General features: G+C 37.3%; 1 protein-coding gene across 1 annotated transcript in view; it reads right to left on the bottom strand.

Moving 5' to 3' along the window:
* NECAB1 (N-terminal EF-hand calcium binding protein 1) overlaps positions 1-21,683 on the bottom strand; it is a 175,122-nt gene that overhangs the window by 14,767 nt on the left and 138,672 nt on the right. Inside the window, exons 7-10 of the mRNA XM_005563673.5 lie at positions 18,523-18,644; positions 15,892-15,968; positions 9,546-9,599; positions 3,007-3,119 (exon numbers count right to left, since the gene is read on the bottom strand). Of these exons, the coding sequence (XP_005563730.3) occupies positions 3,007-3,119; positions 9,546-9,599; positions 15,892-15,968; positions 18,523-18,644 (366 nt within the window). The remainder of the gene's footprint in view (positions 1-3,006; positions 3,120-9,545; positions 9,600-15,891; positions 15,969-18,522; positions 18,645-21,683) is intronic.

Genomic DNA, 21,683 nt, shown 5'->3' with positions numbered 1-21,683 from the left:
TTTTTAAAAGTAGGCAGGCATAGTGGCGCGTGCCTGTGGCCCCAGCTACTCTGGTAGCTGAGGTGGAAGGGTCGCTTGAGCCCAAGAAGTTGAGGCTGCAGTGAGCCATGATTGTGCCACTGTACTCCAGCCTGGGCAACAGAGCGAGATCCTGTCTCAAAAATAAATAAATAAATAAATAAATAAGAAAATAGGTGCCAAATGTCTAATCTTTTTAGTCCTTAATAATATCTATTTTATTTTATGGTAGTATTTTGTGCCTAATCATGGTGAGACTGAGCTAAACATCATGGGAGAACAGAACCTCTGACATTCACAGAGCTTTATTTTCTCAGCCAAGCACTAGGCAATTGTGCTGGGCACACTGGAGCATGACTGATGGCATCAGTGGCATTTGATTATCAATTGATACAGGTAGAAAATTGAATTTGATTAACTGGTACAACTGAAAAATTGCATGTAGACAGGCACACTGGCGTAACATCTATGCCATATATATTCCATATGGGTGTGATTCCCTGATGCTCATTCCACCTGATACAGTCTACATTTCGATAATTCCAGTAAAAGAAAGAAATTAGCTGAAAAATCAACAATAAGAAGTGAACAAAGAACTGTATGAAACAAACCAGTCTTGCAAAGGAAACAGAGAGGCTGAGAATCTATCTTACAGGAAAAAGATGCTCTCCTTCCCTCCACTTCACAGCAGGAGCTGATGGAGCAATTTATTGTGGTTATTGAGAGAATAGAATTTGCAGCAGACAGCACAAATCTATCTACTCTCTCACTCCGCCACAGCTAGTTTCCCTTTCCCTGGGACTGTTCTAGTAGCTTGAGGTCATTTTCCCAACACCCATTAAAGTAGTGTTTCTGAACCTAAAAAATAAACTTGTGTGCCTTTTTTATAAATATAAAACATGCCATCAATCCCTGGAGATGTAATACACTGAAATAGACTTTATCTTCTCTATATCCTCATTAAAAAGAGTTTACTGAGCTCTATTTTGGGAAGTTTACACTGTGAACAGTGTATATACAGGTTCACTTTGTATTTTCTTTTCTTTTCTTTTCTTTTTTTTTTTGAAATGGAGTCTCGCTCTGTTGTCCAGGCTGGGGTGCAGTAGCACCATCTCAGCTCACTGTAACCTCCGCCTCCCGGGTTCAAGCAATTCTCCAGCCTCAGCCTCCTGAGGCACATGCCACCATGTCCAGCTAATTTTTCTATTTTTACTAGAGACAGGGTTTCACCATGGTCAGTCTGGTCTTGAACTCCTGACTTCATGATCTGCCCGCCTCAGCCTCCCAAAGTGCTGGGATTATAGGCGTGAGCCACTGCGCCCAGCCCTCTTTGCATTTTTAAATATTCAATTTTATTTTCAAATGAGTGGGCTCTAAAAACGACACATATTCCCACCTTTGCAAGTCTTGAGTCACTGAAGTAAAAAGGACGAAAATGGGGTTTTTATTTGTGCCCTCTGAGTCTGGTGTGACATAGAATAATAAAAATAATCATGGAAGCACAGCATTTCCTGTGTTCTTGTTACAAAGACACTACTGGAAGATGATGAGCTGTTAGTGGCACTGAGGAGGTACTGCACTCATACTCTAGAGAGGAGGTCAGTCACCCAGACAACCAGGAAACAATAGTAAACGCAATAGTGACTTCAGCTCACATGTTCAGTGGATGGGAAGCATTGTGCTGAGCACTGCATACGGACTGTCTCAATCTTCCCAACCATCTCATGAGGCTCTTGAGGAGGAAACTCAGGCTTAGAGCCAGTGAGGGTCTTTCTCAAAACCACAAAGCTAGTAAAATGTTTATTTCCAGAGCCAGACTCCTTAGCTAGAGAAATATTCTGCTGGGGTATGAATAAAATTAATTAAACACTGAGAGGAAAAGCAAAACACCCAGAGACATGAAGTATCTGTTTATGCACACACATACACACACATACACACATAAAAACCTTCCCAAAGCAATATTTGAAGAGCATTATGAAATCTAGTTTAAGCAAACTCATAAGGTAGGGTTAGACTTGGTTGTAGAAGTTTTCTAAAAGCAGATGAATTTGGACCGGGAGTCTGAACTTGAGGCAGTGCATGGTCTGGCAGAGACTTGCAGCTGGGTGCACATTTCTGAGAGGAAGAGTAGCCAGGTCTGAGGCACAGTGGGGAACAAACAGATTATATCAGAAATTCTAGCTGTGCATCACCAAGGCAGAGTGTTTAGATGAGGGAGAACAAATAATAGTAGTGATATGGATTCTGGGTCTGTCAGTAGGATTAAATATAGAGTCAGGACAAACGTCTAGCCTTTGATAAGATACTCATTAGAGAGTTACTGTAGGTTCCAGTTAAGGGAATTCTATGATAACTGTTTCCAGAAAATTATTATAGTAACTGTTTATTGAACCAGTTGGAGTGAAAAAACTGAAGATGAGGAATAGTATATTTTAGTAGCTTGAGATATCCAAAGCCTGAGCTGGGTGGTACCCATGGAAAGAGGAAAGAAAAGATCTGCTGCTGCTTCATTTTCTTTTAATGACCAAGGACTGAAATCATGACTTCAGGGACGCCTGCAATTTCCTAATGGCTGAAATGGTCATTAGGCCACAGGGCATGCTGCCAAGGGAGCAATCACAGCTAGGTGTCCTAGAGTTGGCGCCTCATCTACCAGAGATGATTTTAAATCAGAGTGTGGGCTGCCTGGATGCAAAAGGGAATTTCAACTTATTTGAAATTCAGTCTCTTCATTCAAGTTGTTCTCTCCATTTCATTTTACTTGGTGCCCCTAATGATCAAACGACACGGGGTTTAAAGATTAATGATAAAACATCCAGTTAAAGGCAGCAAATGACATCACCCAGGTGGAATGCTCTGTATAACTTAATGTGAGGATTCTCAAATATCTGTCTTCTAGACCCCCAGCCTTGTCTAAAGTGAGAAATGCCTTCACTGCATTCCTGGGCTGCCAAAGGTCTAAGGTGCAGGAGTAGGAGCACTTACCGCAAGCATCCACTTTGGGAGGAAGCACTCTCCACGTAGTGTTTCAGAGCAAGTTGGAATTCTTCCAGGTCCTCTTCTATCACAGACATCTGCCGCTGCACAAGCATGATGTGCTGCCAAGGAAGGGGTGAGGGTCACTGCGTTGGCTGTCACAGAGCCCGATTTCAGCTGACTCCTACTGCCCATCCCATTCCTCCTCACAAAAACAAATGATTCTCTTCCAAAAATATGACCAAGGAAGGCCATGAGTATTCCAAGTATAAAACTGCATAAAGGCTGTAATCTAGGCAAGATATTTTCCTTGCCTCTAGTCCCAGAAGCTGAACAAAGTGTTCTTTACAATGACGTGTTTCCCTTTAAAAGCAGTGATTCTCAATGACTCGAGAAGTTTCAAAATTATATTTATATCAAAATCTCTGGGAGTGGGGCCCAGGCACTGCTATTTTTAAAATCTCCCTAAGTGTCTCTATGGTGCAGGCAGAGCTGGGATCACTTCCCTATAACCACTTACCAATTTTTAAAGAGAAGTCCTATTGTTCATTGCACAGCTTCAATTTCTTGGATATTTTGTGATACTAGACATAAGTGACAATCATTACAAACAACCAGATTTCAAAAAAATGAGTAACTTATGCATTTCCAAAGGTACATCAAATATTACAGGGTTGTCAAACACATTAACTACTTACAACAGGCCCTGTTCAAAAGGTAATGGCATCAGATGTGCTTGTTTTTAATGGATCACACTGGATTGGATGGCAACTGTTTCCTGTAACAAATCCTATTAGCATTATAGCAATTGTAGTTTCAAGGCTTCCCTCAAGATCTGCCTGTGGTCTTCTTATGGAATTTTAGATACCAACATTAGTTCTTTTCAAGAATTGGTAGTGAAAGTATAAAAGTGCAAATCAAAGTAAGGATTGGCATGAATCATAAAAGTGCATAAACAAAAACAAAACACAATGTAAGGATGATCTAGAATATGAGAAAAATAACTTCCACAAAAATACCAGCTATGTAGCATGAGAGCTAGAATTAAACCCCTGGTCTACTGTTTCCTATTCCAATGGGTTTCTCATTTCATGTCAGTAGCTACTATTTGTTGAATACCAATGATATTGTAGAGACTGTTAGGTATTCAGTATATTCAACAAATATTCCTACTTCGTTGTACTAATCAAAGCACGTGGTTTTAATATTAATGACTAAGTAGAGTTAATTTCCACTAAAATAATGATGGATATATCATTTTCACAAAAATTTGCAGGGACCTCTTGGTTGGACATTTGTGATTACTGACTCAGATAATTAGGAAAGCTCATGGGCTTTCCTAATGAGATATATAAATATATCTACCTATTCCATCATAATTCTTTTCATCTAAAGGCAATTTTTACGTGATCAAGTGGGATGGATTGTAAAAATAACCAGAATCCTTCATTATCCCCATGAACTCATGCCCTTTGACTAATTTGACTTTTTAGCTCCTCTCATCAAGACGTGGATTCTATTTTCCCTCCCCTTGGATCTGGGTTGACTTTCTAACTTGCTCTGGCCAATAAACGTGGCAGAACTGACAGTGAACCAGTTTCAAATTCAGGCCCTAAGAGGCCCGTGGATTTCCACTCTTTCTCTTGGATCTCTGAGATTACCATGTGAACAAGACCTGCTACAGCAGAGGCCAGCAAATATTTTCTGTAAATGGATGGGTAGTAAGTATTTTAGGCTTTCTGTGCCACATGGCTCCTTTTGCAGCTAGTCAACTCTGTTATTGTCATGTGAAAGCAGCCACAGCCCACACATAACCAATGCGTGTGGCTGTGTTACAATAAAACTTTATGACCAAAAACAAGAGGTATGCTGTAGTGTGCCAACCTCTATATTAGAGGAGTAAAGGCCACATAATAGAGCACAGCTGAGCTCCTAGACATATGAGGAAACTCAGCCAAGATCAGCGAAGCTAACATACAGCTTACTACAGATACAAGGAGCCCATGTGAGACCATAAGACACAGCCTAAATTGCCTACGTGCAAAATTGTGGTTATTGTGTTAAGCCACTGAGTTTTGGGGTGCATTATTATGTAGCAATAGCTAACTGATTCATTCACTTATGTACATTGATGTATGAGTTGGAAAAATTGAGCTCTTGGCTTCCTAGATTGGGTTGTAATGTCCAACTTTGCAACCCAAACCAGAGGCATCTTTTCCCCCTCCTTTCCTAAGATAGTTATACAAAGAAATCCATTTAAAGAGCCCCATATAATCTGTCTAAGTTTGATAGTTTGATGACTATTCTGACAAGTGGAGCATTTTAAATAGTAGTTATTTAAAGTAGATTTTCTGAAATCCAAAGAAAACACTTAAATTTTCTGTTCTGGCTAGGCCGAGACAAATTGTAGGATGTGGGGTTTGGGAGAGGTGGAACAGGAGTCCTACTATCTTGTTAATATATCTATGTGTCTCTTGTGTCAAATACACAACCTGAAAGCTTACTAAACTGTGGGATCCCAAGATATAGTTAGCTCAGAGCACTCCGTCATGGCTGAATATTCTTTCATGGTGCTACATTTTTGTTTCTCTATTATAGGAGTAGTGGTATATCATTTACCTTATAGGAATTTTGTTACAGTGAAAGTATGGCTGGATATTTGGAATGTCTTGGACTAAATAGTGCTGTGTAAGTATGAAAGGCCAGTCTCAGTTCATAGGATAGTATTTGCCAGTGACATTAGATTATGTTGCATCAGCCTTTGATTTCTTGGAACATTTCAAGAAATGTCATCTTTTTTAGTCTTGGGACACAGAGACATGTTTTAAGTACAACTTATTTTTTCAGGTTACTTGGTTCTATTTACTACATTTACAGTTGTGTTTCAAATATGTCTTCAGAGATAACCATAGCCTTTCTTGTACGCTCTCACTGACTCTTAACAGCCATTGTAAAAAAAGACTTATATTTTGATAGTCCCTGTTATATTACTTGACAATAGCCCCTGAACCCTTAGGAATGGCAGAATGGAATGACTTCACAAGACGTTATCCATCAGTTTTATATGAGTGTAGAGAGGCAGAAAAAGATACTAGGTTTGTGGACTCATTGTATGATAAGCTATTTTAGTGTATTACAACAACAATGTGCTGAAGAAAAATCTGAGTTTTTGAAAAGCACATGAATGTGCTCAAATGTTTAAAATTATCATGATTTTTAAAAACCTTTGAATTAAGAAAATATCTGGAAAATGATCATCTTACTCAGTACTCTTTTGGTAAGAAGTGCCATATAGGCACATCTTTATAATATGCTTGTTATCAATCATTTGGAACATTTAAATATTTTTATCTAGCACTTTAGTGTTCTTTCAGTACAGTGTTAGAATCATTCAATATAGTAAGAGATATATCAGTATTATTTTTTAAAAACTTCTATTTAGTTTTTATGATTTCATCTTAAATATTATGTCATTTTGGAAGTATTCCTTGGTCTCCTAAATTGAGTTGTGTCCCCTTACTGTGCAAATCTGTACCTTCCTATAATAATCCTCATCATATTTTATTGTAGATTCTGTATACTTTCCTTCTAGTTTGTTTTCTAGCCTATAATATTCACCACTTTATTTCCAGACCCTCTCTTCAGGCCTGGAACATAGTTGGTGATCAAGTTATTTGTGGAACAAACACATTAAAGATGCTTTTGCTTTTAGCCATTGACTAATCTTAGAATTCCCTTAATAAACTATTTATTCTAGGAAAGGCTTTGAGGTGACCCTGGAAACTCAACAGCACTGCACAATTGTTAGGTGCTCTTTCATCCGTCTCCACCATCCTGTCCTCTTTTTCTTTTCTTCTTTCTCCTTCAAGAGCAGGCATACAAAGTAAAAAGAATTAGCTTCACTTTTCTATGTGGCCTTTAACAAGTTACTTAATTCTTTCTCAGTTTGTCTTCTGATACGTAAAATTAGAATAGTGGTACTTAATATCACAAAATTTGGGGAGGACTAAATAGAATAGTGTGTATAAGGATCCTTTCCATGACAGGTACTAAATAAGTGTTACATCTCTTACTCTAGGCTGAGGAAAAAAAATGGACTTAAAAAAAGAAATCACATCCTGGACTCCTCATTATGTAATGGCTCATTGCCCGGAAAACTAGAGATGGCAGTTGCTAGGGTTCAGGACTTTTGCTGTGTGCTTAAACAAGCCTGCCAGACAATCTGCTCTGCTCTCACAGTAGGGAATCTCATAAAACAATAATCCATTCATCCACAACCTCGCTAGCAAAGAGCAGTTCTACTTTACAGGCTAGAAATCCACTAAACACTAGGGCTGAAAATGTTAGAGCATGGTGATGAGCATAGGTCTGGGGTTGAACTGCAGGGGTTCAGCTATGGTAGGTAAATTCCTTTAAACCTTAATTTCTTCATTGATAAAATGAGTCTGAGGATAGTACTACCTTATTTGGCTATTGTGAGGATTAACTGAGTTATGTGTGTGTTTAGCACAACACTTGGCACATAGCAAAGGATCAATAAAGATCAGCATTACAAAAACCAAGTGTAATACAAATTTATTCTTTGCTTTCTGTCGTAGAATTTATTTTTCCAAGTTCTCATGCATTCACTAATGGAAAAGGAAAAATACCTCACTACTCAACGAATTCTAAAACTGGTTTTCGGCATCAGGATAAATCATTTAACACATGGTAGGATAGAATTATGAGCACTAGAGCACTAGCTATGAAATAACAGTGAAAAATGCTTTTGATCATTCTGAATATAGGAGGTTTTACAGGAATTTATAGTAACGCACTTACTACCATTAATAAAAAAATACAACTTTTAATGACAAATATCTTATTGTTCCTTCTGAAAAAACAAACCAATTCAAATCTTTACTATATGTATATTCCCAAAGAGCATGATTGTTACATCTCTATATAAGGCTGGAAATAGGGAATATCCTTTCCTGCTTTTAAACAATATTGAGAGCTGAACAACCTTCTTAAGTCTTATTTGTTTAAAGTACTTCTATGCACTACTGAATTAGTAATGTTGTGTGTGTTGATCTTTTAAAATTGGCCTTGGCTTTGGCTGCTCAGGGACCTGCAAATGGAATAGCTGCCTCCTTTCACAAACAATCCTTAGACAAATTTTCTTCCTCATAGCTATAGAGAGAAAATAATCTCACATTAGAAAATTATTTAAGAATAGACAATTATCTCTCACAACATTAGAAAAGTTATATTTGTTTTTCCTTTGTCTGGAGTATAGTTTTTCCTCTAATGCACACCTGTGAGAAGATAACAGATGCATGATCACAAGGTTAACAATTCCTGAGCCTCCGGGACTGTGCAAACCCGCTATTCTCGGTATGTATATACGCTCAAGACCCACTCCTCTCACTTTCCCATGAAAGCCTACCATTTTAAAATGTTGGGGTCTTGATGAATTAACACAGACTACATCCCTGTCTCTGGAGGGATAAAAGCACTAGACATGCAATGACAGATCTAAGTTATCGGGGGAAAGTATTCATAACTATAGGATTCTAACAGTAGCAGCCATGATTAAGCTTTTCTGAGACTCCCACAAAGTTTCCTCTGAAGAATCCCTTTGGATTATGAGTTTGAACAGATGGGCAGGAGCCTTACACACAGGTGGGTCTCACCTTCTTCTATCTGTAGTCAGTGCTTGTGCACAATTCAGAGATGAAAGGTTATTTCCTATCTTGGTTTCATATAAATGCGTGAACAATCCTTTGACTTCTACAAAGTATATAATACATCTAAGGTATTAAAAAATGATTTTTCTCCTAGTTACCCAAGATTTTAAAATCCAAATTTTCACTAAATGTAAATGTAAACATCCAATTTCCTGAAACAAAATGTACTATGCATGTTTGCCTCAACATAAGGTAAACAATAAAGCTTGGTAGGTACTGCTTTTAATTATTTGCTAACTTCTTTTTGTTGCATCTTAATGTACTTTTTAGGATCCCTTTGTCCATTTTTCTTCTGTTTCCAAAAAGCGCTGCCACTCTGGATGGACATCTTATCCCTAGGGATACAAATGCTCCCTTTTCTCTAAACATCAATTTATTCTTTGAAAAATTATTTCTGAGCATTTTCAGTGTGCCTGGCCCTAGGCTGAATGCTGGAAATATAATAATGAACAGAACCAGGTTTCAGCTCAGGTATATCCAGTGTACATCACAGCAGGATTTACAAAGTGTGTTTAGGATGCAACTTAAATGTTGCCCTTCTCTGCCAGTCATATTCCTTCAATTATTCAATAACTCATTGATTAATACACGTATAAAATTTTCATTTTGCACCTATTACATGCCAGGTACTTTCACAAAAACTGTGAAGTAGGTATTAGGTTTATACAAATCATAATGTAGAAACAACACGACTTAACCATATAAAATAAAATATGACTAGTTTTTCAATTTTTCATTGAGATAACTAATTTTTGAAGAAATTAAATTATGTTTTTAAAGAACATATTGATAACATTTTTACCTGATAAAAATACTTACAGATTTAGTATTCCCTTCAATAATTTCTTCTTCCAGTGGTTCAAGTTTGAGATCCTTCAATAAGAGGAAGAAATGGCAGAAAAGAAAAAAATTACATCATTTAAAAAAATGCCATATATTCAAATCATAGTTCTCTTGTGGCTAACATTGAACCAAAAGAACCTCATTATCTGAAAGATGAAATAATACAGATTTTTAAAAACTAAGCTGTTCCAATAAAGACTCTTTGTACTCATTTATCAATTGTAAGCTGTTTTAGACGTGTTCAAAGTTTTGCTTTAAATTTACTTCCTGGATGCCATTAGAGAGCAAAGTGGAAGAGAGAGGTACATAAAAACAGAGAGGGAAAGGATTGGAAGGTAAACAAAAGAAAAAGAAACAGAACGACTAAGCCTAACAGTCTGCTTTATTTTGCTATGAATGAGTATTACCACATTTCTACATTTCTTGGGACATCATTATAAACATTAGTCTATTGTTACAACACATTTATACCCTAGTGTTAATTTTTCTTTATTAAATAGAAAGTGAATTAAAGAGTAAATGAAAATACAATTGATATTTGCTAAAAGTGAAGAACTCCTGTAAAGATTTTGAAGTCTTTAAAAAAGTTTTTTATTTCCATAGGTTTTTGGGGAACAGGTGGTATTTGGTTGTACAGGTAAGTTCTTGAGTGGTGATTTGTGAGATTTTTGTGCACCAATCACCTGAGCAGTATACACTGAACCCAGTTTGTAGTCTTTTATCCCTCATCCCCCTCCCACCCTTTTCTCCTGAGTCCTCAAAGTCTACTGTGTCATTCTTATGCCTTTGCATCCTCATAGCTTAGCTCCCACTTATGAGTGAGAACATAGAATGTTTGGTTGTCTATTCCTGAGTTACTTCACTTGGAATAATATTCTCCAGTCCCATCCAGGTTGCTACAAATGCCACTAATTCATTCCTTTTTATGGCTAAGTAGTATTCCATCATATATATACACCATAATTTCTTTATCCACTCATTGATTGATGGGCATTTGGGTTGGTTCCACATTTTTGCAATTGAAAATTGTGCTGCTATAAACATGTGTGTGCAAGTATCCTTTTTGTATAATGACTTATTTTCCTCCAGGTAGATACCCAGTAGTGGGATTGCTGGATCAAATGGTAGTTCTAGTTCTAGTTCTTTAAGGAGTCTCCACACTATTTTCCATAGTGGTTGTACTTGTTTACATTCTCACCAGCAGTGTAGAAGTGTTCCCTGTTCACCACATCCATGCCAGCATCTTTTTTTTTTTTTTTTTTTTTTTTTTTGATTATGGCCTTTCTTGCAGGAGAAAGGTAGTATCACATTGTGGTTTTGATTTACATTTCCCTGATCACTGGTGATGTTGAGCATGTTTTTCATATGTTTGTTGGCCCTTTGTATATCTTCTTTTGAGAATTAAGACCTTAATGTCTTCTGTGATGACCAATGAATACTGCTAATGTCCCCAGTGAAACCAAGTGCTTCATCTCTGAGAACTTCATTCTGTGAATGGCTCTCCTAGCATTGTTTCCAATGAGGATTATGTAGAATAACTTCTTCAAATAGATAAGAAGTAAATTGAAAACTGTAGAAATCCAGACTATCTGAAATAATATATGCCTGTTAATGATAGAGCTATGTTGCTCTAGCTGTGCTGTTCTTTTGTGGTGGAACTTTCAGCAAGGTATTTAACTTCTGTGGGATTCACTTTTCCTTCTTTGCTGTAAATTCTCTACCCCTAAATCTTTACATAACTGGCTTCTTCTTGTCTTTCACATCTCAACTTGAATATCACCTTATTAGAGAGACCTTTCAGACCACTCATTTGGAGTTTTCAACCCCCTATCTGTATTATATTGCTCTACCTTTTCTTTATAGCACTTTCCATTATCTGGTATTATCTTGTTTCATGGATTTGTTGTGTGTGTGTGTGTGTGTGTGTGTGTGTGTGTGTTTTCTTTTTTTGTCTGTCTCTTCAAAGACCAAGGATATTCTTTTCATCATTGCTGTATTTCCACTGCTGGAATAGTACCTGACACACAGGAGGTACTCAATAAATGTTGAATAAATGAAAGGCTGAATAAATGCCCTGTCTAAATCATAGCTTTTCCATGAAGGCAAAATTATATGTAATGTATATAGATGTGAATTGAAAACTAAAAAGTACTCCACAGATAGAAACTTGTAACCTAGTAATCTCCTTGACCACTATTTCCCTGACACTAACTAAGGTACAATTTTCAGTTCTACCTTTCCTGATCTAAGGTATGAAAAACTTAAAACAAGTTGTATGAGTGTGACATCCTGAATTACATCCTTTCAAGTGAGAATGTCCTGTGATCTGATGATACACTAAAAACTTAATGAAGAATGAAGAGCTTTTTTTTTTTTTTTTTGAGACAGAGTCTGGCTCTGCCGCCCAGGCTGGAGTGCAGTGGCCGGATCTCAGCTCACTGCAAGCTCCGCCTCCCGGGTTCACGCCATTCTCCTGCCTCAGCCTCCCGAGTAGTTGGGACTACAGGCGCCCGCCACTGCGCCCGGCTAGTTTTTTGTATTTTTTAGCAGAGACGGGGTTTCACCGTGTTAGCCAGGATGGTCTCGATCTCCTGACCTCGTGATCCGCCCGTCTCGGCCTCCCAAAGTGCTGGGATTACAGGCTTGAGCCACCGCGCCCGGCCGAATGAAGAGCTTTTATTGTTGTCCTTGTTATTTTGTTTAACATTAAAGGTGGGGTTTTTGGTTTTGTTTTTACTTTTGTTTATTTTATTTTATTTTTTTGAGACGGAGTTTTACTCTTTGACTCAGGCTGGAGTGAAGTGGCACGATCTCGGCTCACTGACGCTTCCACTCCCTGGGTTCAAGCAATTCTCCTGCCTCAGCCTCCGAAGTAGCTGGGATTACAGGCGCACGCAACCACGCCTGGCTAATTTTTGTAGTTTTAGTAGAAATGGGGTTTCGCCATGTTGGCCAGGCTGGTCTTGAACTCCTGACTTCAGGTGACCAATTTGCCTCAGCTTCCCAAAGTGCTGGGATTACAGGCATGAGCCACTGCGCCCAACCATTAAAGATGTTTTCTACAGGGATCAAGCAAAACACGAGACATAACCTCAGTATATCCCCATAAATTCTCATTGAGGCTGAAATGGATATAAGGAATACCTGAAGAAACCTATTTATAGAAATTGCTAAGTGTTATATTCCCCTACATGCATGGAATAGGGCTTGGTTCCAGTGCAGGAAGAATTTATCATAAATACTGAATGCAGAGAAAAGATAACATATGTTCTACTGCAGGTATACTTCCTTTTAATGGGAAGATCAAAACTAAAGTTAACAACTACAGGAGACAAGGTACTCAGCTGTGAAATGACATGTACTCAGCCACTGTTTGGCAATTGGGTAGTTTTTCTCTAAAAACCTAATCAGCACAGTATAGAATAAGTTGTAGAAGAAAACTGAACTTGCACTGCTTCTCCATTCATTAAGACAGCTCACACTGAGCTCCACACAGCTGGAGCCCCATGCTGAAAACCATCACAATGTACTTTTAGCAAACCTCTTAGATACTGTCCTCAAAATGAAACCCTTTTATAGGAAGGGAGGGAGAAAAAAAGTCTAGGAAAAAAAGAAATGTAACAATACTTTGATTTAAAGTTAGAAAAAAAGGTATGAAATAAGTTTGGGCCATTCCTTTAAAAATAACTATAAAAATTTCAGATACCAAGTAAAGATAGTTTTGTCCAAAATTTCAAAACGTTAAAAGGAGGTATTTGTATTCTTTAAATGAATCTGGACTTATTTAGCAACTGAATCCTTATGTTTTAACAAGCTTTAGTTTTCAAATAGAGGTCCTGGATTTGATCTTCCAATATTGGAAAACTAATTTCCATAGCCACTATTTTTCCTACAAATCTTTTTAGTTTCAGCTCACATATCAATAAAATAAGAAAGGAGGAAAGTTGATTTGCAGCAAGCTAGTAGTTTAGGTATTTGCTCCAGTAAGTGTTCAATACACATTTAACAAATAAAGGCACCATGGCAGAGGGACAAGAACTCTACAGGGTTGTTTCCCCTTAACTTGGCTCTTGCACAGAATCTCCTTTTCAAAGACCTTACCCATCCTCAGGACTTGAGGGTTCATCTTTGTGGAGTAAGTCTAGAGACCTTAACCTGTTGGCCTGACTTCTCTCCTACTAATATCTAACTAGGTATTTCTGCCTGAGTGTTCCATTGTACCTTGAAATTCACACATCGAAAACACTGGTTCACCTTCTCACCTTACCTCACAAATTATCTCTCATGTGTCTCTTCCTTTTCTGTTAATGGTATAATTATTTCAGAAACACAGGCTCCAATCCTCAGATTCTTATTTGAGCTCCTCCTGTCCTTAACCGGTTCAATAGTGCTGTTAATTTCACTTCAAGTGTTTCAAACTGCCATTTTCTTCTCACTCATTAGCTTAATATAGGCCCATCTCTTATCATACCTGACTTCACTGGGTTCAGTTGCACAAACCTGTTCTTCAATGCCATTTTCTGAGCTGGCTCTGGTGTCTCTGAGCCTCATTTTTCTTGTTTTAACTCATTTTGCATTTGTTTTAATTCACTTTGCATATTGCTGCCCAATTTCCTATCTAAAGGATTTTTGTTTTGTTTTGTTTTTCACTTACCTGTTAAAAAATAATAAATGCCTTCTGTTGTTTCCAAGTCCAAATTCCTTAGACTGTTATTTGAGGCTATCCATAATCTGGCCCTCTTCTGTCCATATAACCTTATTTGTTACTACTCCCCTACATGAAAGACTCTCAACCAGGCCAATCTACTGAACCTTGCTCATGCCATCACCTTACCTGAATGCCCTTTCCAGTTGCCCTCTACTGAAATTTTACTTCTCCATAGCAAATATTAGTTTCCTTGTTTTGTTTGTTAGCTGATCAGAGTTTATTCCAACTTTAATGACAATACATTTTCTTTTCACTGAATTATCTCTTCTTCTCTCTATACTGTGCTCTGGGATTGTTATCAAGACTTTTCCCCCTCCCCTATCCAGGAGGCCAGCAATGCAACCCTGCCACGACCAACCAGGTTCTTCCTTCTGGGAAGTGGAATTTTGAACAGAAGGCCAGCAGACTGGAAATAGTAGGAACTCATTTATTCCAGTGGAGGTAACTTCAGAGACTGTTGAGTATTTCTTGCTATTTAGATCTCTAGGGTTATCTTGTCTTCTGACTTTTCCAAATTCAGACCTCTGGACTATCTGTTGATTCTATGAGAACTTCCATATTCTTCCAGAAAACTCTTTTTTATTAGAGAAATAATTTATGTTGTTTGCAATAAAATTTTAAATTAAGTCACCATTTTTAAGGCCCCACTTGAACTCTTCCTGCCACACGAAGTCCTTCCTGAGCACCCCAGGTCACAGTGATCAACCCATCAGGTGAGCATGGATAGATTTTAACATCTGATCCATTCCTTTAGCATGTCTCGGTCAGTCATTAAAATACTTACTGACCATGAACTATGAATCTCACTCTGTGCTACCATATAATTTTTAAAAAGTGTGTTATCTCTCTCGCTCTCTCTTTTTAGGAGAACAGCTTAGTTTTATTAGTAGACAATTGTTTTCTTCAAAGTCAGTGCTGACACAAACATAAATGTTTCTCACTTGGTGCCTGACATGTGCAGAAAACACATTTTTTTCTTACTGATTGACAAAAGTTGTCTCTCCCATCAAAGATGTTTAAGGAGAATATCACTACAATAACAGGACTACTTGGTACTAACTAAATTAATAAAAATGCAATAACTAAGAACATAAAATATAGTTCTAAAGAACTCTTCATCACATTCTAACTTGCTTGCCTAGATAGTTTTAATAGCAAAACCATCGGTTAATGTGCTACTTTCCAGAAGTTGAGTGTGGAATCTCATCTTTTAGTAGATAGCATTGCCATTTTCCTGAATTAATTTGAAAGATTCTCAAGACTTCAACCATCTTATCCCTAAGAGCTGTCATTAGCATCATTCAAGCACACTGTCACCTAGTTCACTTGAAAATGTAAGAGCCAGGCAGTGCAATAGATTTATTTAACTCTCAACTCCACATCCTATTTTAAATATAATTGGGAGTGGGAGGTAGGGGAAGAATTAATGTAAGCTTCTGTATTTAACAACAACAACAAAAACCTCAAATAACTACCAAGCAACCATTCATAGAATCATTGGGATCCTGGCTGTTATTCTATCTATGGGGCAGTCATGGATATAAAGCAATGAGGAATACTGGGTAAGAATATCTTGAAGAGTGGAAGAGAGAATAAAGAAAAGAAAGCACCTACCTTCTTTTCCAGTCTATCAATTAATTTCTGGAGTCTATTTATCTGGATCATCCACTGGTTGTCTTCTTCTAATAAGCCTGGGGCCAGGGAGAATCATGAGGGCAATATGTTAAACTTTAGACAGAGAAGAAATACTTGGTTATATCAGAGCTTTCCTTCAACCCTGAAGGAAGGATGCAGTGTCACTGACAGGTCATTTTTTTAATGTATTCATGAGTGCTTTCTAAGGTATTGATTTCCATAGATCCATGCATCCCAGGGGTTCACTTCCACAGGTCTGTTTTTTATGTAATTGCCTATCTGGCCTTTGATATTCAAAGAAAAGATCCTGCTGAGCCATTTACAAAACCCCATGATGTAGTTGGTTTTCTTTTGCAAAAAGGAAAGCATCAATCAACAATTCTAAACTTACTTGTAGGGCAGTGGCAAGAGCCAGTGAAATCATATCCCTGACCATAGCAAGGTGTAAATTGCTACGATCAAAAAGAAGCATAAAGGCAAGATAGCCGGTGTCTCCTTTCCCAGGAACTAACTTGAGTATACATACATGGGCTCTATAATCATGGCATAGTGGTTAAGAGTGCAGACTGGAGCCTGTTGATCTATATTCATATATATGATATAAACATACATATGTATTTATAGGTATGTAGTGTGTGTGTGGGTGTATCTAGTACCAAGTTAAACATTATAGAAGTTCTGCTACTATTATTGTTTTTATCAACATTATTATGCAAAGGGAAGAGTTATGATCTGAGCCCGTGCACAAACATCCTGGCATATTTGTGTATACTGATTGTAGCTTAATAAAAATGTTTTCATAGGCATTTGCTGAAGTAGTATTGTTTAATATTTCTTGAAATAAGAATGTGATTGAATTCAAGACTATAAAGCCTTGTGTTCGCTTTGAATACAATAAAGACAAGAACTAAATTATAAAGGGAGAGTGATGTCATCAGAATTTACTTCTCCACCTGCCTTCTTGGAGGCAGCACCTTTCAAAACCCACCAAATTATGATGTAAAAATGTGCATTGGTGTTGCCACAAAGAAGTGGCTACAAAAAAAAAAAAAAGAAGAGAGAGAGAGAAAAAAGAAAGGGGCTGATTGGAGAAAATATTATAAATATATTAATAAAATTTATATTTTTTAAAATTCTAATACAATATTTCTAATCTGGGTTATTCCCAAAATAATTTAAGGTGGCTGTCACATCAAAGGCCCAAGGAAAGATATTTTGGACTATTTTCTAAAGGTTAAAATGGAAAGAACAATCTATATGTTACTTCCGGAGCTTCGCATTGTCATTTTCTAGTTGCATATGGTAGATCGTATTATTTTTCCCAATTCTTCACTTTTTTCCTGTTATAGAAGTATCTGTATATACCTGTGCACCACAACTTTGCAGTATCTCCTATTATAGTGGATGAAGCACATTTCCCTTCCCATTGTTACTGTGCTTGACATGTGACTTGTTTGGCCAGTAGAGAAATAGCAGACAAGATGCACACAGTACATAAAACAATGGTTTTTAATATGCATGTATAATTTTGGGCTGGCTGCATGTGCTTCTGACACCCACTAGGAAAAGAAAATGCTCCAGTTGCTGCTTATTCCAGAAGGAGGCTACATGAAGAGTGGGGCCAATCTCAACCTACATACAGCCTGGAACCACATCCAACTGAAATTGCCCAAATCACCAACCATAGACTCATGAGAGAGAAAAACAAGTATCTATGAGTGTAACCATCAAGATTTTAAGGTTGCTTCACAATAAAAATGGACTAATATTCCATATGACCTTGGACAACTCATTTAACTTCCCAGGCTTGTTTCCTTACCTGTTAAATGGAGAAATAGGGAAATTAACATCTATTTTATCAGGTGTCAAGATAAAATAAGGCTTTATTCATGAAAATACTCTGAAATTGTTCAAGTACAGTTGGTGAAAATATAAAATATAGCTTATACCTTGATTTTCTGAATATTAGATATTTAAAGACTCATTTGTGTTAAAATGACATGTTCAAGTGACACATGTACATGTATATATGCATGCTTTATAAAAATTACTCCAATATTTAGCAACATGAGTTTGCATATTTCAAATTGATTTAAAAATGGTTATAAGTGACACAGTTAAAATTTAATAACCTAACAATTACGAGTATGGTTTAGCCCAGTAAATCTTACATCACATTACAAACTTCAAAAATACCAGCTATGACTAATCCTATCATGAAAACAAGGATCCTTTCCCCAAATGAACTTAGGATATGCTTAGGCAGGCTTGGAGATCTAGAGCATATTACGGTAGAGCCTCTTTATTTCAAGATGATGGGGAGTTCTTATAGCCGTCAAGTCTTTTAGATGCTAGCTGATGGAACTTCCCTGTTCACCATCTCTCTGTGTGCTTTCCAGGAACAACTGCTAGGATTCTGACCGTGCTGATTTTAGGCTCACCACCCCAGTTCTTCATACCCTACACTCTTCACTGCTTTCGTCTCAAACTTACTTGGTATAAGGAAAGTGTTCCATTACTATTGTCTTATCTGTTGTTTGTTAAAATAATCAATTGGAAAACACAAGATAAACGACTTTGACAAAGAAAAACAAATGAAGGGTATGTTACCTGGACCGCTGACGTTAAACTGAGGGCTGTTTGGGGAGAAGCTGTTGTGTCTCTGGATTCGGCGGCTTGATCGTTTTCCAGGCCATTGAATTGACAGGACTTCTGGCTTGGCTGGCCCTTGCCTTAATCAACAGAGATAACATTTAACCTTAACGTTAGTGCTTCAGTCTCTTCCCTCAGGGAACAGATCTTCATGCGTCAGTCACAAAGGTTTTCTAGTGCAGTGGAATGAAAACTTATGAGAATGACTGCTTGTAAACGCTCTAGAAACCCAACATAATTTGGTACTACAGTATGTGAACCTAAGAAAGAGAATTCTGAGCTTTCTTTATTCTTAAAATTCTGAGTAAAAACTGTAATTTAAGGCAGGCTTTTTTGCTTTGTTGGTCAGCCTTCAATGGAAAAACATGTGTATGCAGCTATTGTATTTTGTTTAGTTTGAAAACACTTATGGAGTTTTTTCTGTAATTCAGTTTTTAATTTTTTGGATCAAAGCTATACATCCATACATTTTTAGGAGTCAAATGATTCTATAAATCTTATTTCAACAAACAGGAGCTCCCTCCTTTCACCCCCATATCATATTCCCACTCCTCTTTCAAAAGGGCAACACTTTTTAGCATGTGTTTACTTTCATATCAGTATATGTTATGATATGAAAGTAGTATATATTAAAATATATATTATATGCAGTATATGTTATATACTATATACAGTATATGTTATATACTGATATGAAAGTAAACACCTCCTAAATTATCAGTATATAACACGCTTAATTGGTATGTCTATAATTTTTAGTTTTAGGCTTTATAAAACTTCACAATATGATAAGCTCAGGCCAATGATATACAAATGGAAATGTTGTAAGAAATTTCCATGAAGGCTGCTTAAAAGTACAGATTCAGCTAGAAGGGAGCCCTTTTGTCTTTCCTTAATCTTCTTTCCTGGTTGGAATGTGAATATGGTAGCTTGATCTTCAACAAACATCTTGGTCTATGAGGCAAACTTGGGAATAGTTTATTATATTAATATGCACTTAATATATGAAAAAGAGAGTGTCTGTGATAAATCTGTAAGGATGTAATACTTAAGCTGCCTCCAACAAGATTTCTTTATAGGAGATATAATCCCTTCTGTGTAAGATATAATCCTTCTGTGTTTAAGACAGATCTAAGATTAATGTACTCATCCAAAAATCTTCATTATCTATCAGCTAGGGAAGATTCCTTTAACCTTTCTCCTGTGTTGGATGACCTCTGATCCCCCTTTTACTAGATTTCATTTTTTTCTTAGTTGACTCCTTTGTTTTGGTGGAAAATATCCCCCTAATTGCTTCATAAGAAATGTGTATAATGAAAGGTAAAATTCTTGAAACATTACATGAATAAACATCTTCCTTACTTTGATGGTTTTATGGAATACAGATTTCTAGACTGCCAATTGTTTTGAAAAATTTGCTGCATTGTGTTCTATCTCCCAGAGTCACTAGTGAAAAATCTAGTGTTTTCTTGATTATTTGCATATGGCCTGGTTTTTCTCTCTGGGAGTTTTTAGATACTTGTCTTTGTTTCCAGTATTGTGAAACTTCATAATGGTGTGTTTTGTGTTTGACTTTTATTAGCATTATAATGAGCTCTTGGTCTGTTCTATCAAACTGGACACATATATCCAATTCTGACTATTTTTCTTAAATTCTTCCTTTGGTAATTTTTCTGCTTTGTTCTCTTTCCAGAATTGCTATTTTACAAACAGTAGACCTCTTGGACTGAGACTCTAGTTTCCTTATTTCCTATATTTCACCTCTTTGTGGAGATTTCCTCACACTTTTATATTTCAACCTTCTTCAGAGAATGTAATTTTTGCAATCATAATTTCCAAGACCTCTTTTGTGTGCTTTGAATCTTATTTTTAAAGCATTCTATCCTTAATTCATAAATGCAGTATCTTTTCTTTAGTTTTTGAAGGTATTGAAAATCTTTTGAAAGTTTTTGTCTGCTCTCTGGATTATCTGCTTCTTCCAAGTTTCTTTTCTTGTGTTTGATTTGTCCTTTTGGTTGACCCCACACATTTTAGAAGGAAGAACTACAAGTCTGACTGGAACCTCTTTGTTTGTGGCAGGGATTGCCAACTTGCAGTTTTCACTGTAAAGTGGCCTGACCGGGCCTATTCTTCAGGGAACCCTGACCATTGGCATTGTTAAGTATTTTCTCTGGGATTAATTACATCCCTCAAAGAAGCATGCCCCAACTGGAGGGTCTGAGCCCTGTTGTTAGTACTCTGGGAGTACAATATATGAAGGAGATTTCACATCTCACTCTTCAATATGTCAACTTTCAGTTAGTGTCTCCTTTGTTAGTATTGTGCCCTATCAGCTGTGCCAGGTATACATCTGCTCACCTTCTCCAGACAGATTATTTCTGGGGTTCTTCAAGGATCAGGTAGGAGCAGTCACTAGATAGCACTGGGTGGAGCTTCCAGCAATATATCAGCCCTACCTTCACCCTCATTTTCAGTTTCACATGGGACAGCCAAGTTTTGAGCTTTTCTGAGGTTCTGTGATACCAAATATATTGTATCTTGGCTTCTTACATTGCCTGCTTCAGTTTCAGCTTTCTCAGAGCTTCTAAATCAACTTCCACTAGATTCACCTCTCCGCGTTCCAAGTTTCTGTCCCTTTGGCTCTTCTTCTATTCTTATTTTTGCAGGTTAATGCCTCCTTTTATCCAGGTACTTTTAATATAATGTTTTGAATGGTTTAGAGAGAGCGCAAAAGAAATTATATGTTTAATCTTCAATCTTTAACTAAATCTCCCTATGAATTTTTCCACGGTATAAAAAATTCCAAGTTCTTGGCCAGGCACAGTGGCTCACACCTGTAATCCCAGCACTTTGGGAGGCTGAGGCAGGGGGATCACCTGAGGTCAAGAGTCCGAGACCAGCTTGGCCAACCCAGTGAAACCCCGTCTCTACTAAAAATACAAAAATTTGCCAGGCGTGGTGGCAGACGCCTGTAATCCCAGCTACTTTGGAGGCTGAGGCAGGAGAATTGCTTGAAACTGGGAGGTGGAGGTTGCAGTGAGCCGAGATCATGCCACTGCACTACATCATGGGTGACAAAGTGAGACTCCATCTCCCAAAAAAAAAAAAAAAAAAAAAAA

This window comes from Macaca fascicularis, chromosome 8 (assembly GCF_037993035.2).
Source record: "Macaca fascicularis isolate 582-1 chromosome 8, T2T-MFA8v1.1".
Lineage (NCBI taxonomy): Eukaryota > Metazoa > Chordata > Mammalia > Primates > Cercopithecidae > Macaca > Macaca fascicularis.
The sequence above is the reverse complement of the archived record's forward strand: the minus strand, read 5'-3'. Positions and strand labels throughout refer to the sequence as shown.